Genomic DNA, 18,095 nt, shown 5'->3' with positions numbered 1-18,095 from the left:
GTATTTCTGGCCATTGCCCTGCTGAAGTTGAATTTTCATTACAGTTTTAGGTCTGTAAAATGCTTATGTCTGCTTTCCTTCTGTATTTGCCTGTGTTTTGCTTCATACATTTTCCCCTTAAATCTTGACAAACTTCCCAGTCCTTGCTGATCAGAAGCAACCTAATTATATAATGCTGCCACTACCATGCTTGACAGTAGGGAAGGTGTTGACTGGCCGATACACTGTTTGGTTTGTAGAACTTTGCATTAATAACATTTTCTCTCATCTGGCCTCAAAACATTTTGCCATATGTTAGCTTTATCACTTTAATGCTTTGTTGGAAACTTCATGCAAGATTTTCTGTGCGATTTCTTTTTAATACATACAGGCCAGCTTTGTGGAGGGGCCAGGATATCGTCTCACAGACATTTTTTCCCATGTCAGTTGTTAAATTCCCCATGTTGGGATCCCTAACTAGACTGCTCAGTTTTTAGGGACTGTCTGATCTATTAGCCTCATGCAGTGTCTTGGTGGTACGATACAGGCACTTCTTAGTGATCAGCTTCATATGCTTAAGAGGATATTCAGTATCTTTGAAATTGTATATACTCTTCTCCTGATCTATACCTTTTTACAGATTTTTCCCTACATTGTTTTGAAAACTCCTTGGCCATTGTGGTTGACATTTTCTTTAACATGTACTACATGACTGAAGGGACCTTAAAGAGACAGGTGTATTTTTCTGAAATCATGTGACTCACTAATTCACACACACTAATCACTAAATCACACAGAGGCCATTCAACTAATTATGTTACTTGTGAACGTACTTTTACGCACCTCAACCAAGTTAAGTTAGCAGTAGCAAGGGGGTGAATACCAGTACTTTGCAATCAACAACTTTAAATGTCTGTTTTTTGTTGACATTTAATTTCTTTCACGCAAAAAAATGTTGAGTCTGAACATTAAAGGTTTCATTAAAACTATTCACTTTTTTAAAAATGTGTTGATACCATTTAATTTAACAAAATAGGACATTATGGTAAGTGGGTTAATACTTCGGCAAGACACAATAACGCTTCGATTTAAAAGGAAAACATTTTAAATATACACTTACTCTGAAAGAAAGCTGTATTTACAAAAATGATCAAATATGATCAAGCTTGTCAACAATAGATTGTTGTATTTGACAGTAAAATGCACCAAATAGAAGCTAAACAGATGATGATGCAACCAGGGGCTGTCATTCACAACCACTTAAACTAATTGTACATATGTTTTCAATAAGCAAGAAACGGGTTTTACTGCCTTCAGTGCTGAAATAAGAAGCCTGTCATTCTGCTTTCGGTTATAAATTCTGTTTTAAGTAAGACAATGTGTTACTTAACGCCCAGTGTTTATCTATTAATTCATTTTAGTGTGTGTTAAAAAGTTAACAGTGGATTTCATCTGCTATAGCAGTAACCCAGTGTTTGAATGAAGATAAAGAAAAAATGGGATAATAGATGAGAGAACTTTGGTTAGCACCGAAGTAAATTAGATGGGAGCTTTTCTGTTTTCAGAAGAAAATACTGCTAAATAGTTTATATTTTAATATAAAGGACTTTTCCAAGGCTGGAATTAGGGAATTTTAATATATATTTTTGCAGAATTGAATTCACTGTTCAAGAGATAATAAAAGAAATGTATCCAACATATGCCATAAGCATTTTAGAATTTAATGTGAATCCCCTTTAGGGCTTCACATGAATCAATGAATTGTAAGTACATTTTTGACAATATGCTAATACAGTTTTAAAGTAGTGGATTTATAACAGTGTATGAATAATGGAAAAAAGATAATGGAAGTAGTGCAATTCTAGTCTGCTACCCAAAACATCTTTTAAAAGAATAAAAAAGAAAAATAGAAAAGAGTTCTACTAACTTTTCTCAATTTAGTGAGATCTGTAAATACTGTAGTTTTACAAGAATGTCTGCATGAGAAAAATTGTTTTAGTACTTTAAGGAATGGGCTGCTTTGTGTTTAGTAACAGGCATGAGATGGTTAGGTAACAGGATGCCTGGGATTGATCTGTCATCAGTAATTTTGGATTTGACATTGTTTATTTTGTTATTATACAGCTTCTCTGTTGTTACAATGTGCAGTACAACCCCCTTTAGACCACTTCTTCTCTTAAAAGTGTGCCTCAGTTTTAAATGCATGGGGGGAAAATGATATGAAAGCTTGCATACGTTTGTGAGTGCTTGTGGTTGGCTGTGGCACTGAAGTCACAATCACTTGGCCACATGGAACTTTTAAGCCTCTTGTTTAAATTGATGGAAACCCTGTTTCACTGCTGAGATGCAGTAGAACAGAGTGCTCTGCCAGTGGGTAAGCATTCACAGCTGTGGCTCATCTCAGGCTTAGTTTTGTTTACTCAGCAGGCTAGAAAACCAGGATTGCTCAGAGGAATTTAGCTGAAGTTGTGAATTAAGCTCTTATGACCCAGGGAAAAAAAGTATTATAATTTTATAGCTGGGTATATATGGTATCCCAGATCATATCCACATGTATATTCAATTACAGTTTTCCCGGTGTTCCTTGTTTGTGGATTTTTTACCTTGCCTTTCAAACCTAATGGAAAGTTAAATCATGCACATACAGTACACACAAGAACGTAATTAGTGACATATGTCTCTGGTTACTTACTGTTTTAGCCTCTGGGATTTTTTTATACAGTACTCAACCAAACCATTGCATAATAATGCTGGAATGTTCAGATTAAAATCACACGAGGATTCCTTCTGCCTGATGGATTATATCATCATACCATTTACAGTGTAATGTAGAAGATACGGTGCTTTAAAGGTTTTGATAACACAGCAACTGTACAGTATGTTCTTTTTTATAAATGTATTGAACACCCAATGATGTATTACTTTTTATCACCCATTAGAAATTATGGAAATGTTGGGGTTTGGACACATGGCAGGGAAGTGTAATGTACACCCCAACAGGGAGTGCATTTTCAGTGAAACTTTCTGAGTTTTTTCTTCTCAGGCATTTTCTTAAACGGATCAGTTGTTTGACATCAGTCCATGTTCAGGTCAAGTGCGATGAATGATGTTCATTTTCACTACTCATTTATGCGGGTGTGTGTGTACAGTAGCTAGTAGACACACTATACAAAAGTGACTGCCTGCATTAGAGAACCATGTGCCATGAAGCCCAATATAGGGTAGTCAGGAAGTAGCTATTCACCAATATTCTAATACATGAGCAGGAATAAATCCACCCTGTTTAAAATATGATTTGTTTTTAATTATAGTAGCAATAAGTCTGGTTTATTAAAATTAATTATTTTTAGTATTTAGTATTTTTAATAATATTTTTGTATTTTGGAACAAAGATGAATAAATATGTGATGGTTTGGAAAGTGGCTTCTAGCTGTGATTAAATACTATTGGTACATACCCGTGTCTTGTTCTTATCATGTATTTTCAAGCACATACAGTATGTACACAAACCATTTATTTACTTGGATACCAGGTAACCTGGTGATCATAATTTGATTATTGATTTCTGCCCATAATTGGATTTATGATTTCTGCCCAGACCTTTAAATCTTACACCAGTTCCTCTCAGTATGGCGGCTGTCTTGAGTCCCAACAGTGCCTTGTTCCTTTTGAACCCTCTGAGTTCTATCCTCTTCCAAGCTTGAAATGAATAGTAGAAGTCTGTTGTGGAGGAGAAACAGAAGTATAGGTCAGTGGTATAGAGCTTCTTTATGAGGGCTGACATAGGGGTCCGTTATCTGTAAAGGATGTACATTAGTAGTTTGCATTGAATTGCAAGGGAGAAGCAGTAAGACCATTTATTTTTAACATGGAAGTGTGAATTTTGCAAAAGGTGCAGGTTCCTTTTATAGTCTCTGTCCTCACAAAGTAGGCATCCTTTGGATAAATAGCGTACCTCACTTATTCCATTTACGTCAGTGTCGGTATGTCTCAACTATCATGAAGAAAGTTTGATTTCATGCTGCTGTTCCCTGAACAAGGAGGAAGTTACAAACGAATATGATATGCCTGAATAAACAATATGAACTTGACCTCTGCATCAACTTAGCCACTATGGGGAAAAAAAAACTTTTCCTAGACTAATCTTTACCCAGACAGCTAAGACAGCTGCAGTGTAGCTATGATCATGCTAAACGACTTTGCCATCTGTTCCTCTTCAAGTAGATATTCGTAACTGCAAACTTTTGGGGTTTGACATATCATGAGAAAACTGAAGTACCTGACAGAAAACTCCATGTATTCAATACTGGCCGATAACGAGTGAGTTACAGTACAAGCCAAACATAAGATATCCTGCTGGAGGGCCCCTTTTAACATGGGAGCTGTTGGGAGTTCATTCCCTGCATTCCAGTATGTGTTACTCCGCTTCTAAGATGAACTGCCAATAGAGAAAGCTAAAAAAATCCAGAAAGCTAGTCATGTGTCCTGCTTCATGAATCCTGGTAGAAAAAGAGATTATAACTTCAAGTTTCCAGACAGGAAATAAAAAATACTTGTAACAGGAAAGTTGTTTGCATAAACAGACTACAGTGTAACAGTCTGTCTGCCCACTGTTTATTCATTCTGATTAGGAGAGGAAGTCATGTGTCTAATTTATGCATGTAATACCTTGATTTCTTATTTCATGTCTTTGTTATATAGAGATATTATGAAATGTAATTAAATAATAACTATAAAAAGACAAAACTGAGTTCACATTTCACAGTACAGTAAAGTACAACATAAGTACACAGAAGAACAAGTAAAGGTTTATTCCATGTTGAAAAGAGAAGAAAAGAAACAACATTTCAGCTGTGGGGCCTTCTTCAGGTGTCAACACCCGAAGAAGGCTCCACGGCCGAAACGTTGAATTTCTTTTCTTCTCTTTTCAGCATGGAATAAACCTTTATTTGTTCCTTTGCAGCCTGCGCATGCCGATGCAGCTACCTACTTGAACTACGTCAGTACACATATATGTGTATTTCATTTTTTAATTATTAATGGGAATAGGAAGACAATACCACTAACAACACCACCTAGACAATAATACCGTAAGGTTAAAAATGCGAATATAGTAAGTTTTGAAAAATATTTTTGCTAAAAGAGAAGAAATGAGAGAACGTGATGTCTGGGCTTATTGTTAACATACTGTTTCTAATGATGGATGTACCACTCATGGGTTTTCCTATACAAGAAGTGGATATCCACACATCTGCTACTGATTTTTTCTGAGCTGTAACCGATTTCCTCGTGACCTGTGTAATGTAGACTAATTACTCTGATGGATTCAGTTATTGTAAAAAAGCAGAAGAATCAGACTAGAAAAGGACCATTTAAGTAGTGTGTCTTACAATGCAAATTAGTTTTGACAACCCTAGAAAATGCACCAGGGTCAATTATGTATTGTATTCTTATTACTATAACAGCAGCATCCCCTACCTCATCCTTAGGCGTCTTTAAAGGCATGCAGCAGTAATGACTGCTGATTTATCAGTTGTTAATTATTCAGTAAATACCGAGGGACACGGAATCCTTGAGTTTGAGGGTTACAGCTGTGACGTTCAGGCTTCTCATAGATTCTGCAGACAGATATGTGTGTGGCAATGCAAAGGATGGGAATGTAATGGTCATTTCAGTAACTGGGTGATGTGTGCTTTCAGAGTAATTAGATGGTTATTTTAGAGCATTGTGGGTTTGGATTTGACAAAGAAAAATGACAACAAAACATGTAGCAATAGTTTTCTTTGGTTGCGCACCAGCCACTGAAGTCCAGACTCAAAGTCAGAGTGCTAGATTATGTATTCATTTGAAATAAAAGCAGATCTACAATCTACAATATGTGCACAATACATTTTGCTTTATTGTTCGCCACTGAAACACAAGTTAAAGTTAAACAAGTTAAAACTCTAGTAGAAAACAAGGCATACAGTACGCAGTTGGTTTTGTGTAGAAACTGTAAAATACCTGATTTGTTCTATTTCAGATAAACTGCTTGTGCTTACTGTTGCAACTCAGGAGACAGATGGCTTTCTACGTTTTATGCAGACGGCGAAGTATCTGAACTACACTGTTAAGGTATGACAAATGTGGTGTGCATTTAAACTGAGAGAGAACAACCAAACAGCAGGGGAGACTTTACCCTGAAAAGAACAACAGCAGGATTGAAGGGCCAAAAAGTAAAGCCTTTATTGTAATTACTCTCCATCTTATGGCACAGAATTGTAAAATATTTTAATGGTCAATTATGTCTGTGCAGGTTCTCGGTAGAGGAGAGGAATGGAAAGGCGGCGATGTGGGAAAATCGATTGGGGGAGGGCAGAAAGTGCGACTGCTGAAGGAGGCAATGCAAGAATTTGCTGAGCAGGAAGACCTTGTTGTAATGGCTATTGACAGGTACGATATCCATGACTCCCTGTTTCATTTTTCTTATGGCTTTACCTTATTTTCGCATGGCTTCTCCCACACTCAAACAAAGCCTTTATTTTGCTTTTCCATTGCTCGTCATTTTTTTGGGTTTATCCATTTTACATTGATCATTAGTTTTGATTGTGCTTTTACTGTATCTATAAATATGCTTATTATGCTTGTATCCCTGATCTAAGTGTGCTTTGCTACATGTATTTCTTGAGTTTGCCACGCAACAGTACACTTTTCTAAAAGTCGTATAGTCTGAAAAAAATTTTAACAATTTCTTTAATAACACTTATAGTGTGGTTAATGACTATACTTTCTTGATTATACTTGAATGCCATATAATTATAATAATTCTAGAACCCATAACTACATTTCAAAGCCATTGAACTTTAATCATATAAATTAAAAGGTTTTTTCTGCTGCACTAAACTGATAGCCATCTTCCCTTTGAAAAATTGCCGGATACCATGTTAGTGTTGAGGTTGTTTTAGGTAATCAGATGTAATAAATGGTTACTTAATTTAACCATTTACTAAAATTATTGGGTGTCCAGTTTTAATGCATCACATAAAACACCTTCCCCTACTAAATGTGTATGGTGAAATAGAATGAAATGATTGTTAATTGGCATAGTGTTGGAACTGAACTACACCCAGTGTTTAAGTGTTTTTAGTAAGCTTTAAACCATCACCAGTGGGTTTATTTAGGACTTACGTTGGATATGGAAAAGGTTAGCTTCATCCAAATAAAGTTTGGTCCATTGCTTCGGGGTGGGGACAATAAGTTTTGTAAAGCCCTGCAATACAATTATTGCCTTTTGATAAATGATAAATAATAAATAATATATAAATATATCAAATATACTACACAGGCTCAGTACAGTTCTCCTGAAAACATATCACTTGCCTTATCACTGTAGATTTTGTTGATGTTCAAAATTGGAATGTTTCATAATTAAGCTTAGAAACCACTGAGTTATCTATAGAAGATTTGGGGTATCGTCAGAAACATTTTGTTTTTTAATTGAATGCTGTTCATTTTAACGGATGATGTTATATGGACAAATTGTATCTTATGGTGCAGTAGGAAGTGTATGTCTTGGGAAATGCTGCTCTGTGATCCAGTCCTTCAACACCATTTGATACTTGTAAAACAATATTGAGCACCTCAGCCAAATGTTTTACTGATGTTAAAAAACATATGTGTATCTATCGCAGACGCTTCACCTGGAAGTAATTCCCTCGGATGATTTCCACAGATAGGTTTCTTATTGTGAGCTTCGCCATGATATTAATAGAATATGCAATAATGGTTTGGATTCACTGCTGGAGCTGGAATCAGTCCAAAATGCTTATGGAGAAACTAAGCCACAGAAAACCCAAAATATACACACCCTTATTGTAAGGGATATGTATGTATAAGACCAAAAAAATGAAATTACATACAGTGCCTTGCAAAGTATATAAACCCTTCCTATAGTATCCCATTTTGTGAAATAAAATGATGCATACTCATTTTTATAAACTTAATATTTTAATGAAAACCAAAATGCTGAAACTGAAGTCACAGTAAATCTCTGCAAAAACTGATGATGAAAACTAAAATGTATTGATTGCATAAATATTCAGACCTCCAAACTCAGGTATTTGGTTGAAGCACCTTTGGCAGCAATTTCAGTCATGAGTCGTTTTGGATTTTGAACACTGGCTTGTGGCAATTTTTGTCTGTTGATCTTGGCAAATGGATCGCACTCTCTCAAATTGCTTAGGGATTGCTTGTGAAGACTTTAGAAGACTATGAAACAGGTTTTTTTTTAGTATTTACCTGTACTTTGCTCCATCCATTTTTTTTTTCTTTCTAGTCTTAACAAGCTTTTCAGTCCCTATGTGGAGACATATCCCCATATTATGATGCTACCACCTCAGTGCTTCTCTTTAGGGATGGTGTTGACTGCTTTGTTGGGTTTGCATCAAATGTAAGGTTTGGCATTTAGACCATAAATATCTAATTTGGTATCTGGTGCCAAAAAAATGTTGCCGTATTTTTGCAAGATAACATTTAGGTGCTTTGTTGCAAACTCCATGCAAGTCTTTGCATTATCCCACAAGGGCCAACTTTGTGGAGTGATCAGGATATTGTTGACTGAACTCTTTTGAATTTTTTTCCCTCACCAAATCTCTCCATGTTGCTTAGTTTGGAAGAACGTCCTCATGCAGTCATTTTCTACTGGTAAAATGTACCTTCTGTTTCTTGATGATTGACTACATTTTGCTCACACAGATATTCTGAGACATCAATACTCTAGTACCATTCTCCTAATCTGTGGCCTTCAATGACTTTATCCTTGACTTGCTTTGAAAGTTCCACTGTCTTCATGGCTGATTATTTGCTAGAAATTAATTACCTGACTAAGGAACCTCATAGAAACAGGTGATTTTACCTCTGAAACCACTATAACCACTATTATTGCACACAGAGGACATGAAACTAATTGTGTAGCAATTAAATACTTATGCAGTCATGACTTAAGTTTTTTTCATGTTGATCATCTCATTCTTTTTATTTTTGTGCTTTGAATGTGTCGAGTAGATGGTGTAGATAACAAATATTAACTGCATTGCAATTTCAAAGTGTCATTACTGAAAGCTAAAAATCAACAAAATGTGAAAACTGTGCAAGGGCTTGGATACTTTTAAAAGGCACTTTATATCACAGGACACGTAATTTGATTAAGGCTCTATTTGACAGATAAAACTAAGGTGGATTCCACTTGTATTGCCAACAGACACTGTTCATTTCAGACTGATAGGAGTCCTTCACATGTGGACACAGTACCTATTAACTGGTTTATCTGCAATTTTACCTAACAATTCAATGAACTGTAAATGAGCATTGTTTTCCTAAATGATTGCCTTTCTTGATCTAATTGTAACCAGTATTTCTTGCTTTTATCTTCTTTTACATTTCAGCTATGATGTTATCTTTGCTGGTGGCCCTGAGGAGCTCTTAAAAAAATTTCAACAAGCAAATCACAAAGTATTGTTTGCTGCTGAGGGGCTGATCTGGCCAGATAAGAGACTAGCAGACAAGTATCCATCTGTCCGAAGTGGAAAGCGATTCCTTAACTCAGGAGGTGGGTGCAGTTGATTTAGATCAATTTTAAAAGATCAGACAAGTTCAGGAATTTGGGTAAATTCCTTTAACTTTTATCTCATGGGATCATTGGAGCTGAAGGCCTTTTGGATTACTTCTCATGAGCATTTGATTCTGCTGAGAAATGTTAAATCATTCCCTTTCCCTTTCCGACTGTTTAGATACATTAGGTCCTTGGGTCAGTTTTGTCTCACAGAACACATTTGCATGGAAAAAACCTTATAAACTAATTTGATTGAACACAAGGCCAGCTAAAACTGGTCACCTTTTAGATAATGCAAATGTTAACAATTTTGTTTATGCTGTGGGCTCCCCTGTGTCACCTTTGCATATTATTTTCTAGTCACAAACGTTGGCTTGCTGAGATTTAACAGAAGGATATTGTTCCCAATCCCAGATCAGGAAGTTGCAAAGATAATTTAAACACATCATCTATGACTGTAGTATAATAGCCCTGGAACTTATTTTTCCTTGTAGTCTTTCAGAAAATCCTTTCAGCACTTTCAGTAGAATTTTTATATATTTAAAATAGAAAGGACTCAATGGGCATTCTGTGGTATTTCCTGTTGGACAGACTAAATACTGGCCTATTCATGATTTAAGATTAGGTGAATGGTTCATTCATTGCAGTCTGTCAGTTCACCTCAGCCATTTTTCCCATCCCATGAAAGGCTACAACAAGGAGAGTTGCCCAAAGCTGCTACATTCATCATTTTGTGGCTCATGGTGTTTCAGATCACATGCTTGTTATGCTGCTGCTATTTTGAACGCCGAAATTACAGCTTTCAGTGGAGTGGTCAGTTTGCCTTCTTTGTTCGATCCCTGTGCTGATAGGTCTGCCTGCTGTCATCTTCAGGACAAATTGTTGTCATCAACATGACATGTTAATTTGATTTAGCTTTTTTGATGTTTTGCATGAAAATGTAAAATTGAAAGTATTATTTTTCGCTGCAGCAACATTTCTGTAAGAAAAGTAATATTTTGTGGGTAAGCTGGCAGACTTACCCTAACCTCTCAGAGGATAAGCAATAGGTCAAGCTTGCTGTTTTTTTCCCCAAACTGCATGGAAAAAAAACCTAAAGCATACACGTTATCAGGAGAAATAAAAATGAATGAGGTTTGCCTTAAAATAAAAATTTACTTTAACAATCGTTGTATTAAGTTACATTTTTTATATATGTACAGTATAACAATCTGGACATTTAAGTCACAATTTTCCCCATTGCCTGTAAAGCATTTTGAGTGGAGTGTCCAGAAAAGTGCTATATGAGTATAAGAAATTATTATATTATATATTATAATTCGAGCCGAGTGCATCACTTCAGTTTCTTCTTCTGAGTGATGGTACAGTATGTTGTTTCCTGTTATACAGTACGTTGTAGTATGTAATGCCATTTTGGCATTTGTAGTTTGTTTGCACATGATTTCCTTTATAAAACCAAATTAAACTAAATTTAAAGTTCAAAAACACAATTTCAATTTTGTGAGGGTTCCTGCTGATATCTACAATTTCATTTAAATATTGCCTTGAAACCCTGCCAGGTTTGATTTATTGTTGGTGATGGATATTATCACATAACCGCAAAAGTGTTTTTCAAATGAAACAGATGTTCTTTGTCAAACAGAAGTGCTTGCTTCTTTGTTTGCACCAGATGAGATCAACTCAGGATGTTGTATGTTGAACATTAATTCTGGAGTCCTGTTAAAGAATAGATGAATTTTGTACTAGTGTGGCTTGTCTGGCAATAGTCTCCTTATTCAAGCAGTGCAGTGATTTTTTTTTATTAGAGCACAGAATTTACATTCAATTTAATAGGAAAATGTGGAAGTATTTTTAATCATGAAATGTTTGTTCTCTAGCAGATGGAAAAGCTGTATAGAGACTGTCAAATATAAGTGATTGCAAGTGTTATCTATTTTTAACACAAAAATCTTAATTTCAGAAAAGGTTGGTTGGATATGGTTATTAAACCTACTTTCTTCAATCCCTCATGTTTCAAATAAGGCTTTTCCTGCCATGAAATAAACCACTTGAAGGTGCATTTGTCATCACCCATGTAATACCTGTGGTGAAGGTTGTCTCTAATTGTGAAGGCTTTTGAAACTATTTTGCATCTGCTTTGTAATTTTAGTTTATTTTTGGAATAAAATAAGCTTTTGGAATCATTCCCCTCATTCTTATTTATTTATGGAATATCTGCTTTTCTTTTCATGTTAGCAATGTCTGAAGGGCCTCCTAATAAGGATACCTAAAATTGGACTACGACCAGTGACAAAACCAAACCCTTCAATTTTCTGGTACTTTCTATATTATACTTAAAAAAGGCAGAGTTCACCAGACAGACAAAAAGGGTTACCAGTTTTCCTCTTGCATAAGATCACTTTATTGGCCATATACAATTTCTTGTATTTGGAGTTTGTCTTTTTGCAGACCCCAACTTGCTCTCCATGGGACACACAGACAGGGAGAGAAGCTTGGGGTCAGAGTTCAAGGTCAGCGGTATATTGTGATTATTGTTATGCAGCATTAAGGATAAAAATATTCTCGTACTCTAAAGGGTGACAATGTTTGTGTTACTTCTTCCTTGTGGCAGGGAGACTGCTGCTGTCTAGACAGCAAGAAAATTATGGTTTTAAGGGAAAACCCCCCTTTCAAAACTGAGTGAGAGCAGGTGCCAATTGGAGAATTGGAGAATTTTCTTAGAAAAATTCATAAAATGGCATCCAGCCCAAGAAGGCTTGGGCAGTTTAGCATTCAGATTTACAGACTTTCTCCACGGTTCATTCCGAGTCCTTTAAGAGGTCTCTGACCTGCCCACACCCACCTGCTCGAGTCAAACCAGCCCAATCAATTACTCACAAGTGGTGGCACATTAACTACTAATGGCTTGTTGAAATTGATTAGCTGCATACTTCTATTAAAGTTCATAACTTGCATATGCACATGCATTGAAATATTAGTAATATATGTATCCCGAGACAAATATTCCTATGTTATACAAAGGCAAAACTTTAAATACCTATCTGAGACAATTTTATAAAATTAAGGAATGATAAAAAATGGTTTAATAGCAATTGGTTGCAGTTTGTTCTAAATTATGGCTGTGGAATCTCTTTAGTGTTACAGTGTATGCACAATGCTGCACATTTTGAACAATTCACTTTCTTTTTTCTTTCCCTTTTAACTTTGGAAACTAAAGTTTGAAATTAAGTTTCCCTCTCCTTGCAGGCTTACACTAAATGTTTTAATTTCACACTTAACATTTCTGCAGAATTAGTTTACTGTATTTGAACTATTGCAAGAAGCATTATGTAGCTACTTACTGTATGTATGCATTTTGTATTTGGAATTGATATAATAACTATAATTAATTATATTAAGTGCACATCCAATTTAAAATACAATATTTATATTTCTTATGAGTTCATACAATTTTTAATTAAATCAACTAGTAAACGTTATAGATCTTTAATGTAAATCATGATAATGTGCAGATAGTTTAGAAATGTGTTCCAAAAGTTCAAAGCTTAAAATGTATCCTTTGCCACACTCCTATTAGTCTTCTGGACAAAGATAAAAAAGATTTAAAGTAATGTTGGACAACATTTTAATTGTTTTCAGGTTTAAAATGAAGCTTTACAAATTTCTGATATTTGCCAGAATATTTGCCAGAACAAATGCCCCAAACAAGTCCTTAAGAATTACTTTCAAAGAGCTTGGGTTCGGAAAACAACGTTCTTTTTTCTTGCTCACAATTTCCTCTCACATTAACCTCAAACTGGTGAAATTCACAGGAATCATTGGATATGCACCATATGTGTACCGGATCGTAGAACAGTGGAACCTTCACGATAACGATGACGATCAACTTTTTTACACAAAAATATATCTGGATCCTCTCCAGAGGGTGAGTAGAAGTGACGTGAACTTGACAGTGAATGTTGCATTTCCTTGCTCTTTAAAATTAACACATCATAAAATATCTATGGAAAAAAGAATCGCAGAGAGTAGGTTACAGTGGGTGTGTTTGCAGCAAAACCTACAACTGAAGAATTGAAATGATATGTTCCTTGACAATCTTTAGGAACGTCTGAACATTACGCTGGATCATAAGTGCCAGATTTTTCAAAACCTGAATGGAGCGATTGGTAAGTGCAACCCAAGTCTATCTTCAATTTGACATGACTTTTAAATAAATCATCAGCCTCTATCAATCCACACCTTGATCCACTTACTGTATGTCCTCATCCATCATGCTTCGGCAAATCTGTTGACTTCATCTTGCCATCTTGCTGGGGTTCTTTTTCTAGCCACTCCAAAGGCTTGTGTTTTAGTAAAACACCTAAGCTTGTGGTTTGAATTAAAAAAAAATGTAAAGCTGCTAAGATCCTTTAAAAAACACTTCCATTGGGAGAAGTGGTAGAAACGTCAAAGTGTGAGAAATGGTAATTATTGTTTATTGTTTTAGAAGGGCACATAAGAAGTAAGTCAGGAAGCCTTAAGTTAACTTCATGGAAATTCACATGATAAAACTTTAACTGTACCCCTGGTGTATATACAGTATGTGTGTTTATTAAGTGGGGGATGAGACAGGACAGGCCTGAAACCAGGAGCCTCCAGAAAGCACAGACCAGTGTTATCTTAAGTATTCCTTATCTGTTCTTTTCCTCTTCAGATGAAGTTTTACTGAAGTTTGGAACAGAAAGAGTGAGAGCAAGAAACACAGTCTATGACACTCTGCCAATAGCAATTCATGGCAATGGAAACACTAAAGTGAGTCACATCTTCGTTCATATAAGACACAAATCAAACCAAAAATGCTAAATGATCCTTTCTACAGCTGGGCGTTTCTGTTGCAGTTCTGCTTAATGGGAAGTTCCAGGGTGTCAAATTAAATTAAAGGCTATGTTTTTCATTACAGTCACTGGGGGAATCTGCCTTAAATTTGTATACTCGAAGACAAGTTAAAGCTAGATTGAATGAAACACTGGGGGAAATTGATTTTGCTTGATATTGTCATTCTGATAAAATTATGAGGTATTGTGGAAAAAAGAATATAACGTCAAAATGTAGGGAACGATGTTAGGAATGGAAAAGGGTCAATTCAGGATACAGAATTGGAGACATTTTTTGCATAACGTTTGTTGTCTTTGTATGATTGAGTGATTGATACAGTGTTCTTTGGAATGGCAGTCTTTGAGATAGTTGTAGATAGAATCTTTGAAGCCAACACAGTGTGCACCAGATATTGTCATGCAGAACTGAAACTGATGCAATGTGATCCTTTTGGAATAGATTGTTTCTGATTCAAACTGTGTTGAAAGTAACCCTGAGGGATTAAGCAAACACTCCGTTGTCAGTTGATCTCTTCTGATTTGCAGCCTTCATCATGCTGTTTTTAATGAGTAATTAGGTTTTTGTAAGTTTCAAAGGTGCAGGCTGAACCTCATTAAGCTAGCACACATGCTTCTCAACAAAAGAAATCTCCATTTAACTTTTTATTTCCCTGTGTTATCACCATGTGTATGGCACACATCCTCCAAAGAAATGTCTTTGAACTGCTCTAAAGTGTCATAAGGAATGTCATTAAGGAGTGCTCTGGCTAGACAAAATTGAAACATCTTTCTATAATATTCTTCTAGTGCTTGTGGGAAGCAGCAATCAACAGACGCACCACCTAGTCAGTAAAGACACTTATGGAACTTATGTTTCATCTTGAGTTTATTACTTTACAGTATATTGCCCGTTTATGCCGTTCATTTAGGAATGAAGTGTTGTATAAAAAATAAAGCACTGACAGTGTGGTTTTTACCAGCAAATAAGAGAGAATTTAAAAAGGCCTAACTAAAGTTAATCTCAAATAGTCTCCTTACCTTTAACTTATCTATGGGGTGTCTTTAAAGAGATTTGAGGCATGTGTTTTGAGGATCAATGTTGCTTGTCATTAACAAAAACAGGGTCTTTTCTGAACTGCAATGTCCTGCATTCTATTTAGAAGTGTATACACTGAAAGCTTTACATTAGTATGCTAATTTTATATTTCAAACGTTCAAATCATCTTGCAGTTATATAAAGAATACTCTAGACGATTTAATACCTAATAATGCCAAATGCTAAAAGTTTTGCGGTATCTTTCTTCTGTTGTGCATAGAGTAATTAAATCTGTTGAAACTCATAATCTGAAGTTCTGGTAATGTGATATTGTACATTAAATACAGACTGTTCTTAAACAGGATAGTTTGATTATGCTGTAGTTTCAGTTTTATTTAATCTTATGGTAATACCATATATTTTACAAACATTAATTGAGTAGAATCTTAAGCAAAACTAGAATGTTTATATGAATTAACAAGAAAGCTTAAAATGTTAAAAAGTTATCTTTTAATTTTCTATTTAATATTTCGATTCATACACTGATATTCATGTTTTTTTTTTACAGATTTACCTGAATTATTTAGCAAATTACATACCTAATATTTGGAATTATGAAACTGGCTGTGGTATTTGTGATAATGACCTTTTTGACTTGTCCAAAGTAAAGGTAAGTCAAATTTACATGGAATGGTCAGTAATCAATAGCAGTTTGAAAAGATGCGTGTCATTTAATTATTTTTTGTCATTCATTTTCACTCGCACTCCGAAGTCATCACAGTGCTGATTTGTGAAATACAAGTCTGAACTTGAATTTCCATTCTAGAGTTGTGATAAGGCAGTTCTCCAGTTTTATATAAGTTGTTTCCAACAATAACAAATATCATGCTCTAGTTCATATGCATAGACCTTCATTAAAAACATATAAATGCCTGAGTTTTCTATGGAGAGGAAGTGCTACACTTCTGTGGTACAGGAAATGGGTTTTGGTTTTTAGAAAGTTTCACTTAAAGGGGTGTCACTATCGACCATGTTGCTTTTTAGTGGGCTTCTCAGTGTGGTTTAATCCACTGAGTGACTTACAGTGGTTGCCCTGAAAATTTGTTAGTTAGTTCAGCCAAGGCTGGCTACTGATAGAGCTTTTCACGTTAGTCCCAGAAGATCTGTGAACACTACTTTTATTTTTCCTTTTGCTTGTGCTGGGTAAAAGAAAACCACATGAGTCAGATGTTTCAAGACGATCACAGTGTATACTGAATGTTTGGAAACTTTAGCCTGTTATCTATGGCAAAGTGTCAGGGAGAATATGTAGAGCTTTTACATGTCATCCAGAAGTATGAACCTCCTACGTTGCCCTGAGAAATGTACCCAAGCAGTATTATTCTATTAAAGATGTGCACTAATGCACATGCACCAATTTACATTTTACATCAGCAGCCCATTGGACACGTACATAATAGTATATATGTTTTAAAAATCAAGCAGATAGGTTTCTTTATTGTTTTAGTAGTATATCACCTTACGAGAACACAATACTGAGCTCAAATCACCTGAAAACTGAAAAATGCCAAGTTCTTCTTATTTGGTGTTTGAGCTCAGTTGTAATTGCCACAGTTAGTTAAAAATATGCGTAAATAGCCATTCACAAAAATATTATTTTAATTAATGCAAGAATAGCAAAAGATTTCACCTTACCCCATCTGAGGAACATCACGTGGTTGATACCTTGGTAGATGAAGGCTGCCTGTTTGTGAGAGAAGCTGCTGGAAGAATAAGATGTTCTGCTTTAATGATTGGCAGACTACTCCAGAAACCAGGAAAGCAGCTCTGTGAGGGAGAGGTAGTCCAGAGACACCAGGAAATCAGCTCTGTGAGGGACAGGTAGTCCAGAGCCACCACAAAAACAGCTCTGTGAGGGACAGATAGTCCAGAGACACCAGTAAACCAGCTCTGTGAGGGACAGGTCACTTCCTGGAAGGCCCTAATACCCACACATGTGCCTGCACATGAACATTTTCAGACAGCACTGGCTGCAGCACGAGAAATTCCTGGAAGAAACAACCCAAGCATCAGGAGATTAACTGCAGTTTGCCATCTGCAAGAACATAATCTGCATTCTTGGAGGCCATTAAGGAATAATCTTAACAGCTGAGAGATGAAATCACTGTTTTACTTGGGTTAGAGAAAATCTTAGGTGGCAGTGGACTGAATGGTGGAGCTTTTTATTCCACTAGTGGAAGACATGTTTTAGGGGAATATTTCAAGTCAACTGTAGGGGATATGGAAACATGATAGTATGGGGAGGAATCTTCTGTAAAACAAGAACACCTTTGATTACTTCACAGCACTAGATTGGCCAAATTCTTTAACCAACAACTTTTCTGTTCCTGTAATCTAGTCTGGAAGTGTTGATTTTTCAATAGAACATTGCAAGACCACACACACTAGAATTGCAGTGGGGTGACTTCAACAAAACAATCTTGTTACAATCACATTGTGGCCAGCTTTTCCTCTTTACCTGAGTCTAATAAAATGTCTGTGGGACATCTGTAGACTCACTAGTGCTATGAACAGGAGACAACTATGACTGGTCAGCCTTCACCAGTTAGCAACTCACCTCAGTCAATCCAGACGCAGA

At 35.8% G+C, this 18,095-nt stretch overlaps 1 protein-coding gene across 2 annotated transcripts in view; it reads left to right on the top strand.

The window, feature by feature from the left end:
* plod2 (procollagen-lysine, 2-oxoglutarate 5-dioxygenase 2) overlaps positions 1–18,095 on the top strand; it is a 44,609-nt gene that overhangs the window by 12,675 nt on the left and 13,839 nt on the right. For both annotated transcript variants that reach the window (XM_088613637.1, XM_088613629.1), the window contains exons 2-8: positions 6,002–6,093; positions 6,275–6,411; positions 9,402–9,565; positions 13,381–13,493; positions 13,671–13,734; positions 14,262–14,359; positions 16,026–16,127. In XM_088613637.1, coding sequence (XP_088469763.1) covers positions 6,002–6,093; positions 6,275–6,411; positions 9,402–9,565; positions 13,381–13,493; positions 13,671–13,734; positions 14,262–14,359; positions 16,026–16,127 — 770 coding nt within the window. The remainder of the gene's footprint in view (positions 1–6,001; positions 6,094–6,274; positions 6,412–9,401; positions 9,566–13,380; positions 13,494–13,670; positions 13,735–14,261; positions 14,360–16,025; positions 16,128–18,095) is intronic.

The sequence above is a fragment of the Lepisosteus platostomus genome, chromosome 2 (assembly GCF_059453375.1).
Source record: "Lepisosteus platostomus isolate fLepPlt1 chromosome 2, fLepPlt1.hap1, whole genome shotgun sequence".
In the NCBI taxonomy this organism is placed as follows: domain Eukaryota; kingdom Metazoa; phylum Chordata; class Actinopteri; order Semionotiformes; family Lepisosteidae; genus Lepisosteus; species Lepisosteus platostomus.
Note: the sequence above shows the minus strand (reverse complement) of the source record. Positions and strands in the feature narration are given on the sequence as shown.